The sequence below is a fragment of the Pipistrellus kuhlii genome, unplaced genomic scaffold, assembly GCF_014108245.1.
Source record: "Pipistrellus kuhlii isolate mPipKuh1 unplaced genomic scaffold, mPipKuh1.p scaffold_m20_p_3, whole genome shotgun sequence".
Taxonomy (NCBI): domain Eukaryota; kingdom Metazoa; phylum Chordata; class Mammalia; order Chiroptera; family Vespertilionidae; genus Pipistrellus; species Pipistrellus kuhlii.
Genome location: NW_023425529.1, coordinates 14581538 through 14605717, shown reverse-complemented (window position 1 = coordinate 14605717; position 24180 = coordinate 14581538). Strand labels below are relative to the sequence as shown.

Genomic DNA, 24180 nt, shown 5'->3' with positions numbered 1-24180 from the left:
AAAGGTCCCGGGTTCGATTCCGGTCAAGGGCATGTACCTTGGTTGCGGGCACATCCCCAGTGGGGTGTGTGCAAAAGGCAGCTAATCGATGATTCTCTCTCATCGATGTTTCTAACTCTCTGTCCCTCTCAATTCCTCTCTGTGTAAAATCAAATATATATATATATATATATATATATATATATATATATATACACATACATATATATATATATATATATATATATATGCTATTATTAAAAAAAAAAAAAAAAAGGTTGAATTAGTTGATTATGGGCCCTTTGGCTTATAGCTTCATCCAAAATTGGAAACCCAAAGAAAGCAGGTCTGCTCATTTTTACCAGTTCGACACTCTCTCCTCTAGTTCCTTCAGGAGATCCCGGTTGAGCTCATACAGCTGAGGCAAGTAGTACAGGATCTGATTTAGGATCCGGTCCTCAATCACTGGTTTCCCAAGTTGTCTGGAAGCATGGGCAACAGCATCCCGGAAATCCTATTACAGTTCAGAGGAGAAAAACAATACACATACACATATAACCTGAAAAGACTTTTTCCCTTAGTCACTATATTCCCTAAAACAACAAAAATTGCAAAACTGTGTTCCCCTTGTAGAATTAGAAGTTGAAAAGTATTCACTTCCTTCTATCCCACTTACCTAGAGAGTTTTGTTGTTTTGTTTTTTTAATACAAAGGTACTGGGGTAGATATTTGGTTTTAAAGCAGGCTGTGTGATATTACTCTTAAATCTTTTGGTTTGCTCTCCAATTATACTCAAGGGCATGTTTAGAAACTGTATTGCAACTCTAAGTAGAGTCCAAAATTATTCCAGACTCTGCAATATGAAAACAACCTATTTTAAAAGCCTCCAGGAAATCTTAGCTAATTTTATTCTGGAAGAACCCCTTTGTCTACTTTCAATAATCATTTCCCAACAACTGGAGCATTCTAGGTGAGGCATGTGAAGGATGACACATTCGTGATAAATCACAGAATACTGGATCTAAGCCCTCACTCACTCTTGGTTTACTGTGCTTCCTTGAGCTACCTTCATTTTCCTTATCTTTTTCATTATTAATAAAGCCAAATAATAATGTTTTAATCTGTAACAAAGTTATTTGAACAAAATTATTTTCTTACAGAAAGGTTTCGTTGTGTTGGACATTTTTCATTCATTGGTTAAAAGAAAAAAAATTAAACTGTCCAGGAATAGTATATCGGAGGGGAATCTAGGTATGTTTGAGGCAGAAAAATAAAGTTTCTGAAGAAAACCAGGGACAGTCTCTTAACAATGAATGTAATATGTTCTTTCTAGGTTGCTTTTGTTTTTGTTTTTCAGGGAGGGAAGGACAAGATGCCCAGCTAAAAAATGCTTTTTCTTCAGATTCCTTTTTAGCTAGGAATGGCCATATGACCCATCTAATCCTAGCTACTGAGATACAGTTGAAAATTTCTGAGAGGGGCCTCAGGAAAATCTTTTTATTCACCTTCTAAATTCTGTTATATTTAGGATAATAGATAATTTGTTAAATTGAGGAGAACTTCATCTAGGTATAAATTGTCTATTTTCTAACAGATAACATTTAGAATATGAAGTCTGACTTTGTAGTCACTATAGTTTCAGTATATACACAGTTTACATACAAATTAATTGGTATGTGTCTAAATTTCACTATCCCTGGAGGGTAGGCCTCAAGATATAAGTAAAAACAACAGTGGAATCTTTTCCACAATCCTGAGAATTCAAAAACAAATACTGTTCCTTCTTAGAAACAATAGGTTTAATTAAAACCTTAAAGCAATGGTTGAATAAAACATACTCCCTATCAGACTTTATCTTCCATTGCCTTTATCTTCACCTGCTTTCCCTTCAGTGATTCACTGGGCCAATCAAATAAACAAACAAAAAACAAACAAACAAAATACTGATTCCGCCCCTCCCTCCACCCCCAGTCCTTCAACACCTTCCTCCAACATACATATAGTAAGCATAAGTATTTTTTACACTTCTTGGAAAGGATAAAAACCTCATATGTAATTTAAAAGTATATAAAAGAATTCCTTTTTAAGGTATGGCTATTTTAGATAAGTCAAATCCTCTTTTGCTAACCAAATGTTAAAAACAAATACCTTAACATCCACCTTAGTTCCTGGGACTAACTTTACCTGCCCAATAGTCACATTAACCCAAAGGAACCATCTACTTACAGTAACTAAAAAACTACTTTTACAACTAATTACTGTAATAGAAAATAAGAACTCCTAAGTTGTATAAACTTTAATCAAGAAAACCACACAAAACATCTCCAGAAACTAAATGGATATCAGCCAAATTCCATCTCCCAACAGCTTGCTTCTATCAGCACTCACATTTTCTAAAAGAAAATAGGGCTACTTAACACTTTTGAAAGTCATTAGATTTTTCCATCATACATACAGAACATTAGAATATACCTATATATCATGAATTACTTCCTCAACTGTAAATGTATTCAAAGCACAAGCAGTAAACATCTTCTATAGTTTGTTTTTAATGGTTTAACAATTAATATAATTTAGACATGAGTTCCTTGTTCAACAAAGCAGGAAGCACTGGCCTTTCTTCTGGTAGACTAAATGATGAATATGTTTGTCCCTTGGAAGCAGGGTGACCTTTATTTTCCAGTTGGAAGGTATTTCCTCAGTCATGACAGTGAGAGTAGACATTAGCTGCTAACTAGCTTAAGGACCCTGTTTGACACAGCGCTTGCCAGACTCTGCATTCCACACAACTGCCACCATTGCCAAAAAGGACACTTGTTTATGTAAGACACATTCAACAGAGACCAGCCAAATACATCCACACTGGGCTGACCAGTGAGACGGCTGCCTCTAATTGGAGGCCCAATCGCATTAACAGGTAAAACTTTCCTTTTCCCGGTACTATAGTGGATGGCCATAAGCAGCTCTGGATGAACTAATGGCCCACAATATCTTTTTAAAAATTAGCCTGTAAGAATAAAACAAATTTAATAATTAAAAGAGCAAATGAAAGACACAGAATAGAAACTATAAGGATTTAGAGAATTAATATCCAGCTATCAATTAGAAATTATCCCTAGAGTCTCAGAAAGTTACATATTCTAAACAAGCACTACCAAGGCAATCACTGGTCCTTGTGGTACCTTTTTGAAAATCAAAAAGGACACAGCATCCCTCACTCCAGGTAAATCCAACTTACACCAAAGGCCCTACTACAACTCACGGCTTTCATAGCTATGCACCGCAGCCCTGGTCTCAATCTCGTTCCCTCATCTCTTGGGTCACCATCCCTTGAAAATAATGAACTATGGTCTCAGGACGAGATGTTCACACAGGAATGACACACATAATATTTAACTTCTCAGTTCGTTATGAATTCAACCATTTGTAGGACTGGTGTCACTAAAAGGAGGAAAGAGGAAAGAAAGAAAGAAAAGAAATAAAGAGAAGAAGAAAAGAAAAGAAAAGAAAAGAAAAGAAAAGAAAAGAAAAGAAAAGAAAAGAAAAGAAAAGAGAAAAGAAAGAAAGAAAGAAAGAAAGAAAGAAAGAAAGAAAGAAGAAAGAAAGAAAGAAAAGAGGGAGGAGGGGAGGGAGGGAGGGGAGGAAGGAGAGGGAGGGGAGGGGAGAGAGAAGGGAGGAGGGAGGGAGGGAGAGGGGGGAGAGGGAGGGGGGAGGGAGGAGTGGGAGGGTAGTTGCAGGGAGGAATAAATAAGTAGAAAGCCAACGCGGTTTGGGATTGTGGGGGGTGAGGGAGTTAGGGAGTGATTGGCTTTTAGGGGGTTGCTGGCAGGTAGGGTAGGGGTGGCGGTAGGAGATTGTTGTCTTTAGTCGTTATAAGACATTCCGCTCATCCGTAAGAATTCCTGGATTCAGGCACTATGCCGGAACGGCCGTCACAGGCCGTCCCCTCCAAGACCTAACGCCCAACCATAACCCCACTGACCAAAGCCCTCCACTCCGCATCAATCTTCTCCCAATGTATCTAGTTATTTTTCTAAATGCTAACATCCAGGATAATTTGGGAAAGTGTGATGACTCAAAAGCCAGAAGTAAAGTTATTTTGGGGCAGAAGAATCTAAGTTGATTAAATCAGTGAGGATGCAAGACCACAGGCCTGGCACTTCAAAAATTAGATCCAGATATACTTTTTCACGCTGAAAAGGCTGGGTAATTAAAATAAAAGGGGTGATAAGGTGACAGAGTTTACTGATATCAACTACATAACGTCAGTCTAATCTTCTAACATAAAACCCACCGAACCACTTGCACTCTAGCTTCTGGGCACAATAACCACATGCTTGTTCAATTTGGAATTTTTAGAAATAGAAATGGGTTTCTGAATTATAAAACATATCATACTATTTTTCTTCATAATTCCCAGAAAACCTAAAATAAGGATCAGATCAACTTTAAAAAACTCAGCTCCTTTGAGGTATGAACACATAACTTTAGTTCAACTCAGATCACTTTGGTTAGAACTCAGCAAAAATCAATGCAAATAAAATCAAATATGAACATCTAAGGCAATGATGCACCAAACAGATGGCCTTGTTCCTCAGGTCTGGCTTTATAACTCCAGTGTCAAAGAGAAGTAGTGACTTAATTACCAGCTGTCCCTACTGGGCTTCCTGACCTTAGGGCGTTACTTAACCACTGCTAGGAAACAATGAATTACAAAGACCAGATGGACAGATGGGCAGACAGGGAGCTCTGCAGTGCTCCCTGCCTTCATGAAGGGCATTAAAAATCACTTCATATTAAGCAAAAGCAAAGCAGCTGCTAAGGTTAAAGAGCTTTGATAAATATACAGAAATGAGTGTGAAATTATGAAGTAAAAGCAGAGGGGGAAAGTCCCCATATTAACAAGTTGACTTTGTTTTTAAATAAAAATATTTGCCCAATGAAAGTATTTCTACTTATCTATATGCTCAGGTCTATTACTGTGCATAATCATCAATACAAAACTGTGTAAAGCACCACTGACATCAATCCACCATCTCAAGTCTCCAACCCGCTTAATAACATTAACAAGTAATCATCATAATATATCCTAAATGATCAATAACTACCTTCATTCTCTGCTTTAAAAGATAAAATACCATGATTTCCTGGGCCAACAGAAAGAATTCTGAAAACAAAGCTTCTATATTAAAAGACATCTATACCCTCTCCAGTATGGTAGAGATTTCAGGAAACAATTTTTAATCAAATTCTGAACAATTCACTAAGTACAAGGGCTGAGAGAGACCGGAGTTAGAATCTGGCTTTGCCATTTATCTAGTAGTGGGTTATTTTTGGCAATTAGCTTACTTTCTTCATCTAAAAAATAAAAATGACATCTATTCGATAGGGTTGTTATGAGGATTAAAATAAATAACTTATATAACATAGTGTGTTAAAAGGCACATAGACATTACTCACTAGAAGGCCATTTATTAAATGAAAGGAAAGATTTTGGTTAATTTAAATGAACACATGAACATCATTTAAGATCCATAAGTTCCTGGAAGCTCTGAAACCGTGGCCTATGAAGGAAATACCAAAGCAAGGTGGGGAAACTCACATCTTAGCAGTGAGACAAAGATGCCCTTAACAAAGAACTTCATTCAATGAAGAACAGTCCTCACATAAAGAAAGCTGCTCAAAAGCGAAGGTTTGGAAACCATGTCCGTAGACACTTAAGGAGGATTCTTTACAACTAAAACTAAGTAATAATTAAATGGTTCACAAGATTAAAAAAATAGGGTGTATTTAAAACTGGGGAAAACCAGAGGCTTCTATGAGAAAGCCATCTATTATTCTTTTTTATAATGCATTAAAAAAGATATATTTTATTTACTAAAAATACACATCTAGATGTCTAAGAAGCTTTGCCAACTCCATGGACTTACTGAGAGCCTCTCAAATTTTAAAGTAATGTATCCCCCAACTTAAAGAAATTAGTGAAACAGATGCTTCAATCCTAGTACCTTTTAACTATTACTTAATCAATCCATCTATGTCCAAAAGACCTCCAAGGTCTTTGAACTCCATTCCCTTTAAAAATATATTTTTAATCATGCTGCCTGGACACTTACAAAATAAATGTACAGAGTTGTTTATTAAATCAGTCTCCCACCAGAAAGCAAAAATAAAGTAACAAAACCAAAAAACACATTGCATCATTTGTACTTAATTATATTAGATGTCTAACGTGTTTTATCTTTAAAATGTGCATTTATATATAATATAATAGCATTTTAGTAGAGAAAACACTAAACAGGTAAACAAGTATACAAATTATATACTTACGGCCAAGAAGAAAACAAACCAGGGGAGTTAAAGAGAAAAGATGGTCACAGGAGAGCTTTCTAAGGAGGTCAGTTAAAGCCCAATTGAAAGAATAAAGAAAAAAGTGGCTACAATCAAAATGAAGGAAGAACAAACATTCTAGGAAACAGCATTAGCAAAAGCTCTGAGCAGGAATAACCTTAAGTGCTAAACAAAAACTGAAAGGAGGCCAGTATGACCAGAATATGGTCAGTGGTTCGAGAATGCCACCCTACCACAATGTTTCATCTCATTACCAGAGACAACAGAACCTTATAGGCTGGGCCACAATTTACTGTCCAAACCAGATCATTTTTGACAGTGAAAAGGAGTTCTATTAACATTATTCCAAGACAGTAACCAGGACTGTGAAAAGCAAACAAAGACATATGGTTGTCCTACTTATAGGTCATGGTAAATAGCTTAGACTTTATTTTTAACGGATTGGGAATCACTTAAAGGATTTTTAAGCAAAGGAGTGGCATTCTCTAATTTACACAGGGGGTCCCCCCAAAAATGTATACACACTTCAACAGCTGACAGCTCAATTTTGAAAATAAAATGTATTGTAATAAACACTGCCTTTATAATTATTCAAAGGTATGTGTATACATTTTTGGGGGGACACTATATTTTAAGAAAATCATTTAAAATTTTATAAGGAAAAAAATCATATAAGGGACAGAGTAAGAATGGAAATAGAAAGCCCATTTAGGAGGCTGTTGATTAAGAGATTTGATAAGTTGGCGAAAGTAAAGAGGAAGTAGAATCAGTGGATTTGCTGTGGGTTGGCTAGAGAAATAAGTGATATTGAGAAATGAAGACCAAGTTCTAGTTTCCTGGCTTTTGCAATTATATGGATAGCACTACCATTTTGAAATGGGAAAGATTGACTTTTAGGAATAGCCTTTCTCTTTGGACTTATCAGAGTATTGACTTAGAGACAATATGCACATTTTACTTTTTCTTTTTTTTTTTTATCCAGTTCAAAGTTCAGGAGCTCATGGTATATACTGAAGAGTATGCACCACATAATACAGTAATTATAAAGTCTTGCCACTGCCTCTGCAAGTGCAACTCCTCCCCCCAAACATCAGGTAGATAAATCAAAGCCCTCAACTGAGTATACTGGCTCTTAAAATTTTAAGTATATTTTAAATCGTGTGCCTTTCACCTTAGTCTATTTCCTCTCAGTGTAATAACTAAAATGATGAGATCCCTTAGATTAAAAAACGTTTTTCCTCTGATTTATTTCACCTAGTTATTTAAAAAATTATGAATAAAGAAGTGTTAGTAAGCTACAGGGACATATTAACATTTTCTTTTAGATATGGCTGCCATAGTGAACACCAATATTGAACATTTCTGTCACCACAGAAAGATCTATTAGCTATTCTATAATCTAATATGGAAAACTATTCATGGGAAATTATGTATAACTGAAACAATAGCTTCTTCCAAGCCGCTTGAATAGCTTGCTGATTTCCAAAAACACCCATTGGATTATCTATATGTTATTTACATATTTTAAATCAGTCATATTCTATCATATAACAGAAGTTAACTCATTCAGATAGCAGGACTCGGTACATTAAAGGGCCTGTGTACGACCATCATGGGGTACTTTTGGTAGAGGAGTAAAAATGAGCTTTAATGGTATGGTGGGAATATTGGGAGGAAGAAAGATGCCCTTGGCTTCACCTGTATTATCCATCACAAGCCCTTCCTAGTAAGGCTCACACCTGGTTAATGCCCTGTTGTTAAGACACCCATTAGAGTTGGGTTCTGCTGAGTTAACATTTGCACACACCAGACAGAATGTTAACATGAGGTCAGATGATCTATTCTCACCCTGATATTAAAGGCTTAGGAGATTTTGAAAATATACAAGTTAATGTGGGTTATGAATGACTCACTCTGTTTCAACATCAGCTGGGAAGAGCCCAAGACCATCTAGGGAAATTGATCTGATTATCCATTTTTATGATTTGTTTCAAAATTATATAGGTAAGAACAGAACATATATTTTTAATTAACCAAATAAATAAACTGGTAAAGCTTTTAATTGCCTCCCTGTCTATTAGAATCAGAACCTCCTTCATTAAGATGAAATTTTAGTACAGGGGGGAATGGCACTAGAAAAAGTGAAAAGTTAACTGTGTGGAAATAGAATGAATGCTTCCCATTCACTGATGCTCTTAAAATGGAAGATGGAAAAGAAGAAGGTAATGGGCCGAAACCGGTTTGGCTCAGTGGATAGAGTGTCGGCCTGCGGACTGAAAGGTCCCGGGTTCAATTCCAGTCAAGGGCATGTACCATGGTTGCGGGCACATTCCCAGTGGAGGTGTGCAAGAGGCGGCTGATCGATGATTCTCTCTCATCGATATTTCTAACTAACTATCTCTCTTCCTCTCTGTAAAAAAAAAAAAAAAAAAAAAAAAAAAAAAAAAAAAAAAAAAATCAATAAAATATATTTAAAAAAAGAAGAGGGTAATGGAAAGGTAAGTTAAGAATCTACCATATACCATGTGTAACGCTAGACTATTGCACATCATCTTATGTCATTGAGACCTCACAACATGAAAGATGGGAGCTTTTATCCCCATTTTATAAATGAGACAAGCTTGATCAGAAGGTTAAACTGTTTTCTAAAATTCACATAGCTGGTAAGAAACAGAATCTACCAAGTTAATGCTTCTCAAAGTATGGTCCACGAATTGTTATTGGTCAGTAAAGATATTAGTCAAAAAGTAAGAATAAGGAATATAAAACTTTTATATCAATTTGATATGGCCATGACATTTTTATTATATTTTACAAAAGTTCCACTCCACCATGGATGGGAAAATTTTAAATCCTGTCCCTCACAATTGTGTGAGAAGCAGTACACTAGATTCTGAGCCCTGTGAGGGCAGGGACTCTATGTTGTTCACAGCGAAATGTTCAACACCTGTTCCATGCAAGATTAGCTGAAATAGTGCACTGAAGTTCAAACTCAAGACTTTTTGATTCCATAACATGTTTTGCCTCTATTAACTATAGAACTTATTAATTGGCTTGTTGATGTTTAAAATTTCCTTGAAGAAGTCCTAATTAAACATGTCTATCAGGTGTCTGGGTGAGAAAATTTAGGCTAATAAAAGGGTAATATGCTAATTAGGCCAGACATCTTCCGGATGTCCTTCGGACAAAGCCACAGTGGCAGGAGCTGAGGCAAAGGCAGTTAGGGGCAATCAGGCAGGCAGGCAGGTGATCAGTTAGGAGCCAGAGGTCCCAGATTGCAAAGGGATGTCTGACTTCCGGTTTAGGGATGGGGCCTAAACTGGCAGTCAGACATCCCCCGAGGGATCCCAGATTGGAGAGAGTGCAGGCTGGGCTAAGGGACCCTCCCCAACCCCTGTGCATGAATTTCATGCACCAAGCCTCTAGTCTATAATAATAAAAGTGTAATATGCCAATTAGACCAGATGTCCTTCCAAATGACTTTCCAGATGAAGCCAGGGCTGTAAGGGATACCTAGGTCCCGGGTGTCTGCCAGTGGCTGGAGGGAAGCCCGGATCCTGGGTGCCTGCCAGTGGCTGGAGTGAAGCCAAGGTCCTGGGTGCCAGAGAGAAGCCGGTGCCATCAGCTGGGGAAGACCTACTCTAGTATTGTTATAATTCTTTAGTGAATTACAAAAGAAAAGTTACCAAAATAATCAAGAGTTTTGTGAGAAACTATTTACAGGGAAATCGTTTCACAAAACAAATTAGTATTGTTAAGAATTATTTTAGAACATGTTTCTAAAGCTAGGTATTTTTCACACAGGAATTAGCCCTCCATGTTTCTGTTGTACCAAGTATAGAGCAGAAGGGAATCATCTGGTGAATGTGAATCACCAAGTGAAACCCACTTTTCATGTAGTTCCTATTAAAAAGAAGACTGAAAATAGTACTTTTTGCAGAGACATAAATGTGTGTATAGATTGTGAGCCTACCAATTCTCAGCAATTAAGTTTACGATGATGTTAATAATTACTCCATACTTTCACTTCAATTTCTTTTTTTCATTGTTTCCTCTACTTTATCCCTTTCTTCTGTTAAGTTTTAATATCTTGCCAAAATACAATTGGAATAAAGTAATACTAAAAGCACATTAGCTGCCAATGAGTAATGAAACTTGTAAAAACCTGCAGATACAAAGGAGTGCATGAGAAAAATGAACATGTAGCCAGACACATATCCTAATTATTTCCCAACAGGTTTGTTCAAGTTGACAATTATAAAAACTGAAAATAGAATGTAAAAAGTTAGTTGTAAAACTGTCTATTTTAAGTCTCTTTTTATGAGCTTATTCAGAGAGAAGAACAGAATTGAACACCGATCAGGACATTCTGTATATACTGCTAATACAAAATTTTACTGATGGCAGACTTCTGCAAATGTCCAAGAAGAAATATTATCACTTTGAAAACTATTATGAAGATAGAAAGTAAAGAGACTTTGGTGATAAAGTTATAAAAGCTCTCTATTTTTCAGAGATAATTTGGCTATATCACACATTTTAGAAAATTTCTGTATTTAGAAATAAAACCATATATTAGAAAGCACATACATGTATGTACGTATTAGTTCAAGTATATTTAAGTTATGTTGAAAATTTTGGTGGCTGGGAAAAGATGTAAAAGAAGATAGTCTTAGACTTCAAGAAAATATTAGCAGATACTTACGATATGCAAAAGTTTTAACACATCCACAAACCTGTAAAAAACAGCAATGAAAGAGATGTTTTAAATTAGTCAATGGGGAAACAGAGTCTTCTGAATCACAAACTAGATACTTACACTTTCTCTGAGCTCATGATCTCCTTGGCAATATAATGGACTTTACTTCTTATTCCAGTGTCTTCATCCTGTGGATAAGAGTGCAATAGAAAGCATGAGTTAACAAAAGGATAATGAAGATCCGTTTTGAACTAGTCAGATGTAAATTCAGTTCCGTTACTTACAAGTTTCTGGACTAGAACACATTTCATGCTATATAACATCTCCAATGACAAACGCAGAGAATTCAGTACAGTTATTGAACTGGATACAGGAGAAGCTGAGAGGATCGGTAACCCTTTACCATCCCCAGCCCTAGATTGATGGGCTTCCCCAAGACGCCCAAGAGCCTTGGTGCAGCATAGCCATCGGTCGTTCAAGACAGAAATGACCCCAACAGATACCACATGCACATTCTTCTTGCGGTGCACACAAGTAATGCGAGATTCGTGAGTGTCTGACAGGAATGTATAAGAGCACTTTACCCAGAGAAAAGCCGCGAAGTCAAACACCTTAAGTGCAGTCTGAAAAGGGCTCTTTTTCACAGTCTGCACCAAACACTGGCCAACATTTCAGCCATGGCTCTCTTTAATTTACTTAAAACCCCTTTTAGAAATATGCTCTTTTACTTCTGTTTTATTCTAAAGAGCTGAAATGATGCACCTGAAACCTGGATAATTTTGATAGCTAGCGTCACTCCAATAAACTCAATAAAAAGGGAAACAAGAGTAGAACTGAATTTTTTTTTTTTTGTCCTCAAAAACATTTAATGATATAAAAGGGACGTGAGTGACAAGAGCTGGACAGAAACCATACAACAGAACACCAAGGTGGTGAAAAGGCCAAACAGTTGAGAAGATCCAGACGAGACGGCACATGGCACCCAGTGGCTCTCGTGCAGTGGGCCGAGCAAGTTCTAAATGCGGGACCTGTTCATCCAAGTTCAAAAGCGCTGGACGGAGGTTTAGGAAAAACTCCCAGGAAGGGGGTGCTTCACGGGAGCTCTTTAGCGGACACGTGGCCGGAAGGATGGTGTGAAGTGAAGCTGCTGGAGGGGGCCAGGTGAGAGGCTTCTGATTCCAACACGGAGGCCCTGCTTCGTCCCAGTGACTGCGAACCACTGGTCTTGTCCCTGCCTCCCAGACGGCCACAGTCACTGCTCCTGAGGGCCCGGCCTCGGCGCCAAGCAGGCAGGGACCCTGGGGAGAGCTTCCATCCGTCTTAAAGGGGAACAGGCTCAGTGAATGTCTCCCTCACAGCCTCATGGAGCCAGCGGTCCAGCCAGGATTTGAACTCGGAGCTCCACCATCACAGCCTGCAGAACTGAAATTCTTAAAATATGTACTGCTTTGCGTGTAAATTAAATACTCTAGCAGGAAGAAAAAAAAATGTTCACTCTGAGCAGGTAGAAGTGATTATGATGAGGAAGTAGGTGTACATAGGTAGGGATTTAGAGACTTGTTTTTACGTAAAAATGAAGAAAGCTGGTTTTGACTCTTGGTGATTAGAGAAAAGGAGGCGTTTCTCCCCATTTCTATTCTGGTGAAAGGTCTGCACACAGCAGTCCCCACTGGGAAGGGCCATGAGAGTAACTTAGGAACAAGCAATTGTAACATTTTTTTATATTACACCTAAGGTGAAAGGTGTGACTATGGTTATATAAAGGAAAACATACTGATGCTTCTGTTGAAGAAACATCAGACCTGGCTTTATTAGGAGAGGCCTCCTGAATACATGCCGACATCGGCAATACCAGAACCCAGTTATTTTGTGCTGCCTAAAGTGACATTGAGCAAGGCACTGTCGTAATAAGAATAGAAAGTGACCATGACCATCCCGTAGTCAGTCACTAACAAGATGATACAGGGGAAAAAAGTGATCTCTCATTATTAAAAATTAATAATAACGGTAGTGAAGTGGTCCCCTCTTTTCTAAATTGAAATTATGGATCATCCTAGCACATCTGTTTACCTGAGCCTCACTGTGATGGGTCAAAGGACTATCTTAGTTCCTTATTTGGGGGGGGAAAGTTGGTTTAATCTGCTTCTTGAATTTCAGTGTCAGAACCAATATATAAAAATAGATGCAGTTTAACAATGAATGAAGCTCTTCAGAAAATTCAATTTTAATGGTTTTTTAAAGTGTGTCTGCTGACATTCTGTAAATACATTAAAAGCCTTTTATTAACTTCCTCAAAGCACTGGTGACACTTAAATGAATAAACACAAAGAGGATCCTTCAAGATTTTATAGCATGCTAAAATTTAGATTCTTTTATTACAATAACTTACATTATAAAAAGAAGTATTTTTTACTTATTTTTATCCTCATCTGAGGATATGTTTATTGATTTTTTTTAACAGAGAGAGAGAGAGAGAGAGAGAGAGAGGGAGGGAGGGAGGGAGGGAGGGAGGGAGGGGGAGGAGACAGAGAGAGACAGAGAGACAGAGAGACAAACACACTGAGAGAAACAAAGATTGGTTGCTTCCCATACACACCACAAACGGGGATCAAACCCTAAACTTTCGGTGTACGAATGACACTCCAACACTCAAAAGAGTCACCCGACCAGGACAAATCTTTATTTCTAGATTCTGTTTTACTACACTGAAAGCCAACGGATCATAAATGGTAGGTAAAGTCATAAAAGTGAATGAGATCAAACATAAAGGAATATGTAAAGTAAGAGCTGGACCATGATCAGAATCCCAAAGAAGACCCATAGAAATTTGCCAAGATTCAAAGTTGATTATTAGCAGAGTTGGAAAGAGAACCCATTATTTCCAATATGCAACCTAGAAATTGTTCTATTTCTCCCTGAATCTCTCTTCAGTATCTTCTGATAATCATATCCTTAAAAATATTCACTGCTATCCCTGGCCAGTGTGACTCACTGGTTGGAGCATTAGTCCCAGCACCGAGGGTCTCAGGTTCGATTTCTGGTCAAGGGCATGTACCTGAGTTGCAGGTTGGATCCTGGCCTTGGGTCTGGCACATTCAGGAGGCTGTCAATCAATGTGTCTCTCTCACCTCTCTCATCTCATTCTCAATCTCTCTCTCTCTCTCTCTCTCTCTCTCTCTCTCTCTCTCTCCCTCCCTCCCTCCCTCCCTCCCTCCCTCCCTCCCTCCCTCCCTCCCTTTCTTCCCTCCCCCCCCCAACATATATTTCCCCTCCTCTCTCCTCAAGATTGAAAAAATTCAAACATTCTGCAGTATCTGGTTTAAATTTTGTGAAACAAATTGTTAAATATAACAGCGTTTCCCTCCTCCTTCAGGAATAAACACTAACCTTCAATGTATATTTGTCCCTCTGTGTTTTCATATCTTACTACTGAAGAATTCACATACAATATCAAGAAATCCCAACTCTTTCATCAGAAATACTGTTATGTAAAAAAAATTCAAAGTACTCTATAAAACAACTAATAAAAATAATTTCTAAAGAGTAAATAATTATTAATAAAGAGTACATTAATAGTCCAGTGTAATTAAACTAGAACAGCATAACTAGTTACTAAAATTCTGCAGCACACCAAAAAATGTATTTTTTTCCAATCTGGAAAACAAAAGGAATACTTTTTTTAAAAGTATAATTTTGATTCATTCACACCAAATAGCCATTGCTGTTGTCTTTTTTCCTTTTAATTTAACAATTTAAGGAAAAAGAGGTCAGTGTCCCTGACTAAATAGGCAGGTATTGCATGTTTTAAAAATTATTGCCCTGGCCAGTGGCTCTTTGGTATTGTCCAATACACAAAAAAGGTGGTGGGTTTGATTCCAATCAGGGCACATACCCAATTGCCATTTCAACCTTTGGTTGGGGCACCTACCAAAAGCAACCAATTAATGTTTCTCCCTCTCTCTCTCTCTCTTTCCCCATCCTATCACTTAAAAAAACACACAATTCTTGAGGCACACTGGTTGAAAATTGCTGGCCTAGAATATTTTGCTTTACCTTGTTACTTAGTTCCCAAACTCTCTTTAAAGGGACAATTAGATAATGTCAACCTCTATCCCCATTATTATTCCTCTTTCTAGGGCAGGTTGTTGAATAATTGAGACTAAAATGTTGAATAAGTATGGCTCAACTGAGCAAGATAGGCATAAAATACTCAACTCCATTTACTCACCTTTATATTTACTTATTTTTAAAAATATGTTTTTATCAATATATTTTATTGATTTCAGAGAGAAAGGGAGAAGAGATAGAAACATCAAAGATGAGAGAGAATAACTGATTGACTGCCTCCTGCACACCCCCTACTGAGGATTGAGCCCACAACCTGGGCATGTGCCCTTGACTGGAAATCAAAATTGGAATCCTTCAGTCTGCAGGCTGACATTCTATCCAATGAGCCAACCAGCTAGTGCTGCTTTTATCAATTTTAGAGAGAAAGGAAAGGAGAGTGAGAGAGAGAAAGAGGAAGAAACATTCATCAGCTGCCTCCCATAAGTATCCGAAGTGCAAATCAAACCTGCAACCTGGGTATGTGCCCTGAGCAGGGATCGAACTGCTGACCTTTCAAGCATGAGACGACATCCAACCATCGATACTAACCATACCAGCCAGGGCATTCACTCACAGTTTTTTTATACAAGCTAACATTCCTCAGGGAAAAGTTGTAAACACAGCTTGATCTTGCAGACTACATTATCAAACATGCACTAATAACCTGACTACCTAAACACACACACACACACACACACACACACACACACACTCAAACATGGATAATTATTTTGAAAAATATTGTAGCAAATCAATGCTTTTCTAACTATTATAATTGGTTTCTCTATGTTATCTGTAGCTAGAAAGTTTAATATTTATAAAATGCAATATATCCTTTTGAAATTAAAGTAAAAAGAAATGCATTAAAAATGAAAGAGCCGAAACCGATTTGGCTCAGTGGATAGAGCATCTGCCTGCAGACTGAGAGGTCCCGGGTTCGATTCTGGTCAGGGGCATGTATCTTGGTTGCAGGCACATCCCCAGTAAGGGGTGTGCAGGAGGCGGCTGATCAATGTTTCTGACATCCCTCTATCCCTCCCTCTCCCTTCCTCTCTGTAAAATATCAATTTTATTTTAATGAAAAAGAGAAACCTAAACCATTGAAAGAAATGAATTCTTGACTCTGCATTCTTCATTTTGAAAGGCTTATAAAGCCTCTTACAAGTCAAGAGGTGGTTTTGTGCAGAGACTAGGTACACTATAGATGCTGGAGCATACCTAAAATGTGTACCAGCTTTATACAAAAATTTCAAGTAAGTATCCTTTATTTTTGGTATCTACCTTATATTTCCTCTCCTCTTTTTATTACCCTCCTTTTGGTACATCTGTAACTCTAAACTTTTTTTTACTTTCCTCTTCAAAACCTGCCCTGCCAGGGCCTGGGTTAGAGAAAACTGTAAAGAGTGACTCCATAGTAACAAATATGTTATCCCCAGGCAGATACCGTGCTTCTGTTATAGCAGGAGACGCAATACTTAACTTCGAAAAACAACTATGGGAAGCCTTACATTCCTTATCAGAAAGATGAGTGTTAAATTTTCAACTTTAAAATTCCAAGATTTAATCATTAAGTATCTCAAATCTCAGATGTGGTATGACAAGTCCATGACATAGGGGTTGGCGGCGATCCAGAAGCAGCACTGGGGCTGTTGGAAATGGAGTATGTTTTTATTTTCTAGAAACAAGACTGTAAACATGCCCGCAACCAAGGACCTTCCAGTCCTCAAACCAACATTCTATCCACTAAGCCTAACTGCTAAGGTGGGCATGTGCCCTTTACCAGAATCAAACCTGGGACCCTTCAGTCTGCAAGCTGACAACTCTATCCACTGAGTCAAACCAGCTAGGGCCATGCTGACATCTTGAAGAAGAGAAAGAGCATTATCAGGCAGGAGTGTGTAATTCAGGAAAAGATTCACAACAAAAATGAAGTATCTGATGACTACAGTCACTTTTTAAGTAAGCCATCAGGTACCTGCATGCTAGATATTACAGATTCATAAAAGAATAGACTCCTCCACCTTCTATGACTACAACAACTGAGCCGTCAAGTTCTGTCAACTTGTCCTTCTGAATATATCTTTAAAACATAATTGATATTTCCTCTTCCACAATATTATCTCCTTATTTATTGCCTACACAATCACCTAAGTGGTTTCCTTTGCTCTAGATTTACTCCACTGCAATCCATTCTATACACTGCCACCAGAGCAATAATTCTAAAATGCAAATATAATCATATCAGTTCTCAGGTCAAATCATATCAACAGCTCCCTATCACCTATGGGCAACAAAGACCAACTTTTCTTTTGTCATGCACATAAGACACATCACAATGTATCTAGTTATCTTCATTAGTCTCATTCCTATCCCTCCACACTGTTCTCTTAACTCCATCCAAATTGGAACCATCATGCAACTCCAAGTGTCCTCTGTCCCTACATGTCCATCCCTTTACACCTTTCCTTCCCCTTTCCTCACCTCCCCCTCTCCAAAAAGATTTCAGGCAGTCATATTCCAACTCATCCTTTGTGATTGCATTCCGAAAATGTAAACTCAAACATGGAAAAAATATAGGGGGTAATTCTAAAATTCTAGAAGTCTATGAATTCTATTTTATCTTTTAAAGTAGGAAAACTACAGAGCTAAAAAGAAGACAGTAACTATTGGAAAATGATTCAATGGAAATAATACTTTTCAAAGAAGACCAAGACAGATAAAACAAACCAAAATAAAAAAGCTCTATACTATCTCCAACTTGTAAGAACAATGCTGATTCTGACCCAACTCAAACAATGATGGAGAAATACATCCCACTGGAAAAAAAAAAAAAAAAAAAAAAAAAAAACCTCAAGAGAAGCCATATTTGGCATCTCAACTTTTCAGTTAATGAAAGCTCTCACTTAAATTACACTGCATTTCAAAGCACATTGCCTAAAAGCAATAACTCCATCTCCCAGAAGAAGTGCACTGCTGTGGAAGTTGAAGCATTAGTCTCATTCCTACCCCTCATAATTTTGTCAAGGACATAAAATAAGTCATACAAATTCCGAAACAGCCTTTGATCTGAAAATGAGTTTTTATGTTCCTATCTCTGGATAATAGCGCAGTTTTGCAAATTCTAAAATGCATTCTCTCTTTTCATATTGCTCACTGCAAATAAAGCTTAGTATAATTTATTATTACTTTTTATAGAATTTTTAAAAGGCCTCTGCTAAAAAGAGTATAATTAGGCAGCAGAGTGTTATTCAAGAAAAGATTCTACTAAAAACAAAAAACAACCAGGCAGATCTGTCTGAGCAACATGTCTACATTATTTTATTTTAATTTCTTTATTGAATAAGGTATCACATATTTGTCCTCATCCCCCCCCCCATTCCAATCCCCCAACATGTCTCCCCTCGTGTGTTTTTTTAAAAGAAGTCCTTTGAACATTTCTTGTAATAATAATTTGGTTGTAAAGAAAAACTCTACATTTTTCTTGTCTGGGAAACTCTTTATCTCTACTTCAATTTTTTTTTAATAATGCAAAAACAGATTTATTTATACATACACCAATGATGGGTAGCAGTCTTCTGTCAAATGGAGAAGGTCAAGATTCTTAAGGAGCTGATTTTGGCACCTACTACAATGGAAAGACTTGCTTTGTTGCCTTCAGATATTAGGTCTGTTCATCTAACACTTCAGCAGGCTTTTTAAATTGGTCTTTCTCCTCCTGGGCCTGATTTTCTAATTCCTTGATATACAAGCTGGCATTGCAGTTATTTGTGTTGTTCCTCTGGTTATCCAGGTACATTTCCATGAAACATAGACAACAGTTCATTGTTGACAGAAGCTGTGGTCTTCAGGTCTAGCAGGAGCTTGGTTAACTAACTGGTTCTCCAACTCCAGAGCAGACTCTACAGCTTGAATGCCGGTTTTCCAGTTATCTATCTCAGGCTCTTAATCACCGGAAGGCAGATCGTACTCTCACGTCCTCTTAGATGTCTTAGGAATCGCTTTCCATGTTCCCTCTTCACCTCAGCTTGGTTTTCAAAGAATGTGGCAAATGGAGGTTCTTCTGGGCCTTCAATGTAGTAACAGCCCACTGATAAATAAGCAGTGATGTGTAGCTCATAGAAGTCATGTGATCAACAACAACCCTATACTCTTCAGAGAGGGGGTGCTTGGCTGCCATCTCAGCTTTAGAAAACATCAGGTATAAACAGTGCTCTGCTTCAATTTTAACATCACTTTTTTTTTTTTTCTTTTTTCTTTTTGAATGATCTTTGTGAGCAATTTATAGACCAGAACCCTGGGGAGAATTGGGGCAGAAGATCTTTCCTTCAATTTTAATTCATACCCTGCTGGGTATAGCAGTCTTGGTTTTAGGTCTTTTATCACTATCACTTTAAATATTTTGTGTCAAGCCCTCTGTCCTAAAAAGTTACTGTTGGAAATCAGCTGACAACCTAATGGGAGTTCCCTTATAGTTACCGTATTTTTCGGACCATAAGACGCACTTTTTCACCCCCAGAAGTGGGGGGGGGGGGGGGGAAGTCCCTGCGTCTTATGGTCCAAATATAGCCTACACATATACTTTAAAAAAAGTTTTTTTACTTGCCCGGCTCTGTGTGGTCTCTGTGTGCTTGCCCGGCTCTAAAATGGTTCTAAATGCTGTTGTTTACTTTACAGGGTTGATTACATGTGTTTATGACTGTGATGTTGGGTTTTAATGCACATAAAATATTTTAGGACACTATTTGTTTCAGAATCTTTTTTTCTTCATTTCCCTTCTCTAAAAACTGGTGCGTCTTATGGTCCGGTGTGTCTTATGGTCTGAAAAATACGGTAACTGTTTTTCTCTTGCTCCTTTTAAGATTCCCTCTTTGTCTTTAACCTTTGCCAGTTTAATTATGTGCCTTTATGTGTGCCTCTTTGGGTTCATCTTGATTTGGACTCTCTATGTTTCCAGGACAAACATGTCTATTTCCTTCCCCAGGTTTGGTAAATTTTCAGTTCTTAGTTTTTCAAATAGGTAGGTTCTCAATCATTTGCTTTCTCTCTTCTCCTCTGGTACCCCTTTTATGTAAATATCTGTGTGTTTGATGTTATCCCAGAAGTCCCTTAAACTACCCACATGTTTAAACATTATTTTTTCTTTTCCTGGTCTGATGGGTGTTTTTCTGTTACTTTATCTTCCAAATCGCTGGTTCAATCTTCTGCTTCTCCTAATCTATTGTGTAGTCCCTCTAATGTATACTATTATACTTCAAATGTTCAAAAATACCAATTTTACGGTTTCTGTGTCCTTTTTTGTGCTTACTATCTCTTTGTTGACTTCTCACTAAGTTCCTTGAACCAGTGTTTTTAACAGTATCTGGTACTGTACTGGGCTTGGGACAGCAAATAAAAGGCACAAGGCATCCTGAGATGTGCTGCTGGCTGACTATTAAGGCTCAGCCACTGAAAAAAACATTAGTCAGTATAAGAGCTGTCTGCGGCAGGGCCTCAGGGAGTCACCAGGGCTAGTGAGTAGTGTTTACCAGGTTAATACAGATTCATATTTGGCACCAGTGCTGAGCCTCAGGCCACTCAATGAAAGCCTCAGAGTACACTGAGGCCAGGCCCTCAGGGAGTCATCAGGATGGAGCTAGTAGAATTCACCAGACTAATGCATAATCCAGGTGGGTCATATGGGGAAATGGCTCAATATAGGAACAATAGTAGCCTTCCCTCCAGCATTTGCCCTGGAGTGACATAACTCAGTTGCTTCCTATATGTCTCTGGCGTGAATCCCCCACACCAACTTGACCAGAATTCCCAGGCTGCTTGCCAAGGAAAGAGCCTGGGGCCATGCATGAGTTGGGTGGGGCAGGGTCTCAATAGAGCTAGTGAAGTTCACCAGACAAAAGCAGGTTCAGATTTGTCTGGGAGGAGGGGAAGAGGAGTGCTCAACACAGGAGAGATGATGCCTGAATAAAGGGACAATGGCAGCCATCTCTCCAGCACTCACCCTGAAAACACACAGCTCAGTTTCTCCTTATATGCCTCTAGTAAGCCCTCCCCCGGCCCCAATCCCCCCAATCACTGTCCCAACACCAGAGCCCAATGTGAGTGCCTGTGACCACACTTTGTGTGTGGGCCCTCAAAGAGGTCTCCTGGGTTTCCAGCAACTTTCTGTCTCACCAGAACTGACAGACAGAAATCCCTGCTGATTTTCACAACCAAATGTTATGTGGGCTACTCCTAGAAGAAATTAAATTAGAAAAATGTTTTATCAATTTCAAGAAAACTAGGGATTTTGTGTCTATCACACTGATAAATATTATTTCTGAGTGTCATGAGAGATCAACAAACACAATTAAATACCAACATCTACCTGTTTATCTCCCAGCAGGTCAGGCTCCCCTTTGCTAGAATCAGAGCTGACATCATCTTCATCAGAACTGTTGATGACTTCCTCTTCATCTGAAGGAAGGTCACCAAGACCAAGGTCCACATCGCTGTGTACCTCCTGGGATGCTCCACAACTGTTTCAATAGAAAGTGCAGCCATTAGTCACCTTTCAAAACAAAGACTACTGCCAATACCGAACAAAATCAACCATCTTATTCATGTGATATAAACAAGGTACATCTAAGGGGTGTAGAGAGTTGGAAATAGCCAGATCAATCAAACTTCCCCTTCCCTTTCCCCACCCCAGCTGTTAAAAACACATATTAAAAAGAAAACACATTCATTTTTATTCTTATTTTAAAATAATCACCTTGGAAAACATGTGTTTTCATGATCAGAGGTGAATGAGAAGCAAGTTTCCCAACTGACCCATCCTATGATTCAATATATCCTTACTCTAAGATCAGGTCTCTACAAGTACAAACCAAAAGGTCTTACAGCTAATGAGCTGGTTACCACAAAGGAACATTAGAAGAGGTGCTGCTTCCATAGGTCTCTTTGTTTTGTTTAGCTAATAAACCTACAAGGATTGGGCAGTAATGATGGCCATCACAATCAACAATGCATGTGCTAATGTAAACACATGCCCTCTTCCCTGATTATAAGCAATCGCCTTTTATGTAACCACATCATAAGACATGGAAAAGAAAGAGGATATTATAAATTCTCTGGCTGTGCTCCAGGTCTGCAGATTCAGACACTCTTGGTGTGCAGGGCCCCTATGCGATAAACCACTGTACCAGGCCACTTACCAACTCCTCCTCACCAGCTTGACATCAGCATTTCCCACATTGTATTGAGACAGATCTCTTTAATCTAAAAGCCATTGTTGCTATCAGATAGGTGAGGGGAATTCCATAGCAAAGCTCCCCAGGAAGAGAACAGAAATAATACTTCTTAGCTTTGCTTATAAAGACTCAGGAACAAACTGCCTGTAGGAACTACTTTCCTATCTGTAGTCTGCAAGAATATCTGCAAACTATAGACAGCACACACACACACAAAAAAAAAAACCTAAAAAAAAATCACCCACTTTAAATCATTGGGGAAATATTCAGGCAGAATAAAGAGGTCATGGGCAGGTCACTCAATCGCCAAGGCTCCCACAAGTTATGAGAACTTCTGACGAGAATCTTAAAAAGCGCATGATGAATTTTTTTTGCCAGTTTTTGTAGGATATAGACTTGCCTCAGATGCCATTCCTGGAACCCAACTGTTAAACAAACCAGTTGGATGGAGGCAGAATGCCAAAAGGAACACTTCCCTCTGCCAAAGATGGAGTTTCCTATTACTCAGTGCCTGGAGGGCCTAGGGATTCATATCAGCCTCAGTTAGGTGGGAGCACACCTTATCATAGCTGCCTATGACATGAAAGAAACACATTCCCTGGGGAGTGGTAAGGGTGAAGACCGGAAGCTTTCTAGTCAGATCACTGGCAAGATGCACTGTCTCTGGGTGTGGGGAATTGTGCCCACCACAGCTGGGTAATTAGCTGACTTAGATTAATGAGAATAAATGAGAGTTAACAGAATCTACCGACTGCAGGATCCATCCATATTAATAGAAGAAACATAAAGTTTTACTTGTTCTTATCTTAATTCATTGCCCCTTAACAGTCTCTAAAACCCTGCCAACTCAGGACATATTCAATCTATGAGCAGCTTCAGCATCAGAAATATTAAACCTCAGGTCTTCCCCCACCCCACTGAGTCAGAATCCGGGTTGTAACAAAATCTGAGTAATTTGGGTTTTTGGTTGTTGTTTTGTTTTTTTTTTGTCAACCTATCTGAGTTCCTTTGAACTCAACAACATAAACATTTCAAATAATCGGTTACAGAGCTATGGCACCCTTGAAGAAATTATGTTTATTTTGTCTAAAACGGGAGCTGAGAGGTTTTCTTAAAAAACTATTATTAAGAAGACTAAAGGCTCCATGCACGAAATTCATTCACGGGCGGTGGGGGGAGGTGGGGGGAGTGTTTGAGTTAAATTGGCAGTTGGACATCTCTCTTACAATCATGGACTGTCTCCTAATCGCTCACCTGCCTGCCTGCCTGCCTGCCAGCCCCCAACTGTCCCCCCCACCCCCGCCACTGGCCTGGTCACCCCATACAGCCTGCTATTCAGTCATTTGGTCAACCCTCACTGACCCCCCTACCAGCCTGGAACTTCATGCAGCCTGCTGGTCAGTCTTTTGGTTGTCCCTCACTAACCCCACTGCTAGCCTGGTTGTAGGCAGCCATCTTGTGAGAGTGTGAGGGTTAATTTGCATATTATCTCTTTATTATATAGGATAGCAACCATTAGGGATATAAATGTTTACAAAGGTTAACATTTTTTTAAAAACCTTAATTCTTTTAAAAATATATATATATTTTATTGATTTTTTTTACAGGGAGAAAGGGAGAGGGATAGAGAGTCAGAAACATCAATGAGAGAGAAACATCTATCAGCTGCCTCCTGCACACTCCCTACTGGGAGTGTGCCCACAACCAAGGTACATGCCCTTGACTGGAATCGAACCCGGGACACTTGAGTCCATAGGCTGATGCTCTATCCACTGGGCCAAACCAGTTAGGGCAAGGTTAACATTTAAGAACAAGAAA

General features: G+C 38.5%; 1 protein-coding gene and 1 pseudogene across 1 annotated transcript in view; both read right to left on the bottom strand.

Moving 5' to 3' along the window:
- FGD6 (FYVE, RhoGEF and PH domain containing 6) overlaps positions 1–24180 on the bottom strand; it is a 114263-nt gene that overhangs the window by 48548 nt on the left and 41535 nt on the right. Inside the window, 4 exon segments of the mRNA XM_036458691.2 lie at positions 342–493; positions 11036–11066; positions 11150–11217; positions 21498–21648. Coding sequence (XP_036314584.1) covers positions 342–493; positions 11036–11066; positions 11150–11217; positions 21498–21648 — 402 coding nt within the window.
- Positions 18611–19598, bottom strand: LOC118730660 (annotated as a pseudogene).